Genomic DNA, 4753 nt, shown 5'->3' on the forward strand with positions numbered 1-4753 from the left:
CTGTGAAGCCCCAGGGGCAGCCACATGCCTGCAAGTCACGTCTGACACTCTCAAACTTACCTCTTCACCAGCACACAACACCATTACCTTTCTCTGCTAACTCATCCATCTTTCCCTTGGCATGATGCTGTGATGTTGTCCAAAAAACTTAGTCCCACTGTGGCATCATTCTCACCCTCCATCCCTCAGTATTTCCTAAACTCTGTACATCCTGTTAATCTTGTGTGCAATGCATAAATGTCTCAGCAGCGCCATGTCCTTACTGCCTGTACCATTGGGTATACATACATGTTTGGAATTATCTGTGGTGTCTGCTCTTCATTGACCATCGCTGCCAGAAAGGCTGATGTGAAATAGCTCAGCCTGTGTCTACACTGAAAGTTAAGTGCTAGCCCAAGACTTACCTAGCATCTGCCTCAACCTCAGCTTTGGAGTTCACTGACAATGGAGACCCTACACTTGCTCTGCATCTGAACCAAAGCCAGACCTTTCTTTATACCCTCTAGATATACTGGGCCTAGGAAGGTCTCAGATTGCTGCAGATTAGCCCACTGGGAGATATTTCAAACACAACTAATTTTGACCCTCTCTGGACAAACAGCCAGCAGTATGGACAGAAAATGCTTGGTCTGGGCACTCAAGTTTGCTACTTGAGCTGGCTACATTCCATGGTGTAGGTGTAAGCACATGTCCTTGGCTTGTGCTGGGAATGAGTCCTGCCAGCCTTTCCATTCCCAAGGGCCAGATCACCATGTATAGTCAGTACTTGGGAGGAGATGAGTTAACCTGTTGTGAGACACAGGCCCATGGACTCACTGTGGCCAGTACTCTCCTTCATATGAGCTTGGGTCATGTCGAGAAAGATGCTTATCTTGTGTGTTTTATCAGCCATCAGTGTTTAACATCTGTCATTCCCCTGTATGTGCATTGTCAGTCTGTCTTAGTAAGAAAGACCAGTAGTCTGTGCTTTTGCAAGGAAAGATCTCATGCCTTTCAAGTGGATGGGCAGGAGTGAGATATGGCTGTACCTGATTGAGCTGTGCTTACAGTCTGGGTGTAAAAAGTATTTTGCATCATTTCTCCCTCCCTAGAAACTGATTTCACCCAAAGGAGAATTTAATCCATTGGGGACTGCTACTAGATGATGTTATCACCATGCCAATTCTCACCTTGGCATGCTAGACATGATTAAAGAGCAGAGCTCCTTATAGCTGGGGAATCCTCCTCTGGCTCTTCAAGCCTTCTGCAGTGTTTTTGCTCAAATGTTGTTGTCAGCTGTTACAAGAGGAGACTTGTTGCATGGTTACATAGTCCCATATACCATGAGATTAACAACTGTGCAGAAACTTGGATGCAGCAGAACTTGCCTAGTTCTGCAGACCAGGAAACTTGCATTTGGTGTGTATGATGCTGCTGTTCAAATAAGCAAAGCTTTCAAACCTGGCAGCAGCAGTGGACAATTCTTCCTTTTCTCCCTATAGTATCTCTCCATGACTGTAAATGCTTTTATAGACCTTGGGATATCCACAGGTACATAAAACATCAAAAACAAGTAGCTGACATGAAAGAGCTCTTTGTTGAAATCCAAGGGATTAATTTATATTCAGTTTCTCTGGTTATTAAATACTGTTTCTGCAAATTAGCTGCTTTTAAAAAAGGAGCTCACGTTAAGCTCCTTTCCACTTGCCCACATAAAAGCTATGCTTGGCCAGATAGAGTTGGGCTGGTAGCTGTCCCAGTTCCAGTTTCACTGAATCCAAATAAAAAGCAACCTGAGAGTGAATCTAATTAAACAGGAGAAGCCTTTGTAGCATTTTATATGCATACATTTACCTTAGCTCTACCAAAGCTGCTGTGGGAATCCTCTGCAGGATGGGAACAGCTCTGCTGTTTATAATATCCTCTGGCAATATAGGCCTGTGGACATGGTGATGGCGAGACATGAGGAAGGAAGGGACAGGAAAGGAAAATATGTGTTAAATGGCACCACTGGAGCAGCTGAAGGTAACGTAATGGCTTTTTGTTAAATCAAGGATTTATTTCTTCATTGTTGCTGCTGTTATCAGAAAACTACTTGGAGCATTGTGCCAGTGCATAGCTAGTAGCCAGATGGGTGTAGAGTTAATTGTTAACACAGTCATTGCTTTACACTGGGCTTTTGTAGGGTTGGGACGAGGAGAATTGCAGCATTTAGGAACCTGGAGAATGCCTTGTTTTGAACATGTTTGTATTCAGGGGTACACATGTTTACCAAATGTATAAGGCATGTAGGCACACTAAAGCTGTTTTATTCACAGGGATTAAAAATGGGAAATCTCTGTGGTGCCAGTATAAAGTGGGTGTCCGCTTAGATTCTGCAAAGAGGTGTGTGTGCTATCTGCTGTAGAGAACAAATGGATATAGACTGGCCATGAAGGCACTTGGGCTGCAAATTAGACCCCTGAGATTCTTGTCAGGAGTCTTCCCAGGTGTTGCCTGGCCAGTCGTCCAAGAGGCTGATCTGCAGCATTGATGCTACCAGATCCAACTTACTTTCTGCACTGCTGCAGTTTCTGAGAGGGACAAATGAATATCTTTAATTTTGCATTGAAACAGGGTTCACCTGACTTCAGTCAAGGGAGAATAAAATCTTGAACTGCTGAAAGTGTATCAGAGGTATTTGGTTGGTCTTTGGTTGTGCACAGAAACCACTGTCCCCAAGCTTCCTAGAACAGTCTCTGTCAGGCAGTGAATTGTAGGTGATGCTGAATAATTCTCCCTGGTGGTGGCAGCTTTTGTGTGTTAGAAACTCCCCTCTCCACCAAGAAAAATGTGTGCATGTGGAATATTCATAGCAAACCCTTACTAATAGAATATTCACAACAGATTCCAAATTTGTTACTCTTTGGGCCTATCCAAAATCAAATTGGATGAAAGTTAGCACAGTTTTCGGTTTGGTCTGATTCAGTGCTAATGCCTGTAGATGCTGGGTCCAGACTGAGTTCCTATCTGGACACATTATTACCACACTCTTCTGTTTCTGGGAGTATGCAAAGGCTTAAATATTCCTTGATTGTTGATCCTTGCAAGCAGACTTGTGTATTCACATACAAGTGGGCAATCTAGGTGTCTAACAGATACTATGCATGTGTAAAATAGGTCTGTGATTTAGATTGGGAAAAGAAAGAGACACACAGGATTTTTGCTGTTGCATTGATTTCCTCTGAAGGAAGCCAGCTGCCTGGCTGGAGTGAGGGAATGCAGGCTTTACAGTGGTTTCACTGGGTTGCAGAGAAAGAGAAAGGTAGAAAACTAGGGAGACCCTGAGGTTCCTCACCTGTTTGTCAGCAGATGGCAGCAGTCAACAGCATAGAGCACTTGGACAGACTGAGCTACACTTTTCTGTAATGAGCATAACTTTCCACTTGGATGGGTTTTGTATTGCAGCCTGCAGAAGCAGCCCATGCAGGAGCTGAAGCAGCTGGATCAGAAGCAGCAGCTGGAGCTGAAGCATCTAAAACTGAAGCTGATTCAGGATCGGTAAGCACCTCAAGGGACAGCAGTCCTTTCTCTCCATCACATCCCTTTGTCATACAGCAAATGTGGGAGGCTGGTCTGGGAAAAAAAGATGTGTGGCTGCTTGGAAAAACATCCCTGCCACCCAGGCGGTTACAGTGTCCTTATTCAGAGGCCAGACCTAGCTGTTGCATTTTATCTGTGTGATGCTTGGGGAGAAGCTCTGCTGGAAGATACGCAAAAAAACCCTGTCCCTTCACCCAATTTGTAAAGCCAGCCCACAGCTTATACTGTGCCATGCTTGTGTTGTGTGGTGAGTTGCTCCTTGCTCACCACTGACTTTACCTACCCTGTCCTCTGGGCTCTGCCTGTGTCCCCTGAATATCCAGGCTTCCTCTTTTTTTTTTTCTGTCACTGCCACCTTTTTAGGGATCTGGAGTAGGTCCCACCTCACGGCCACTTGGTTCCTGTAACCTGTCACATTTGAGTTGTCTGTTCCACGAGTGCTCTACAAGAACTGTCATGACCACAGCAAATAGGAAATGCCAGCAGTATAGTGCCAGAAAAACTCTAAATTCTCTGTCCTTCTGCAGTCCTAAGCAGAGGAAAAGAGCAGTCACCTCTCTGCCTTCTCACTGCTGCCTCTGCTGTCCTTTGGGGTGTTTTTGTCACTGACTGGTGAGCTGGGAAAACCCACTGAAACCATGGGTGGAGTTGGGATGTGGATCCTCCAGGGTGGACTTGAGGCAGCAATTTTGGATTCTTTTTTGTCAATGGCTTTTTTCCTTCCCTGGTTGCTGCTGCCTACCAGAGCTCTCTGCCTGCTGTCGTTGTGGAAACTTTCCCTGCTACTGTCAATGGCACTGTGGAAGGAGGCGCCTCGTCTGAAAGAGCTGACATGCCCCCAGGATTTCTGTTCAAGGTAAGTGCATGGTGGTGGGGCACCGAGTTCCTGGTGATTTTAAATTTCTTTTTAACCTGTAGTGAATTAACTACTTTTTCTCAGCTTGGCTGTGGGCCATCTCTAGTAGTCTTGCAGTCCAGCTGCAAAAAGAATACAGGGCACCATTCATGTGGATGCAGGCTTTCTACCCTGTGAGGTTTTTAAACCCTGTATCATTGGAATTCAACCCACCTAAGGAAGGGTGGAGAGGTGCTGATGCATAGCAACTTCAGACTCACCAGGATGCCCCTGTGGCAAAGGCCAGCTGCATGCCAGGCTGTATGAACAAGCATGTAGCCATTATATTAAGTGAAG

At 45.3% G+C, this 4753-nt stretch overlaps 1 protein-coding gene across 1 annotated transcript in view; it reads left to right on the forward strand.

Annotated features, from left to right (window-relative positions):
- Nucleotides 1–4753, forward strand: part of BIN1 (bridging integrator 1) — a gene marked incomplete at its 5' end in the record, with an annotated part of 44709 nt that overhangs the window by 35458 nt on the left and 4498 nt on the right. The window contains 2 exons of the mRNA XM_010183355.1: nt 3427–3519; nt 4307–4417. Of these exons, the coding sequence (XP_010181657.1) occupies nt 3427–3519; nt 4307–4417 (204 nt within the window). The remainder of the gene's footprint in view (nt 1–3426; nt 3520–4306; nt 4418–4753) is intronic.

This window comes from Mesitornis unicolor, unplaced genomic scaffold, assembly GCF_000695765.1.
Source record: "Mesitornis unicolor isolate BGI_N332 unplaced genomic scaffold, ASM69576v1 scaffold24404, whole genome shotgun sequence".
Lineage (NCBI taxonomy): Eukaryota > Metazoa > Chordata > Aves > Mesitornithiformes > Mesitornithidae > Mesitornis > Mesitornis unicolor.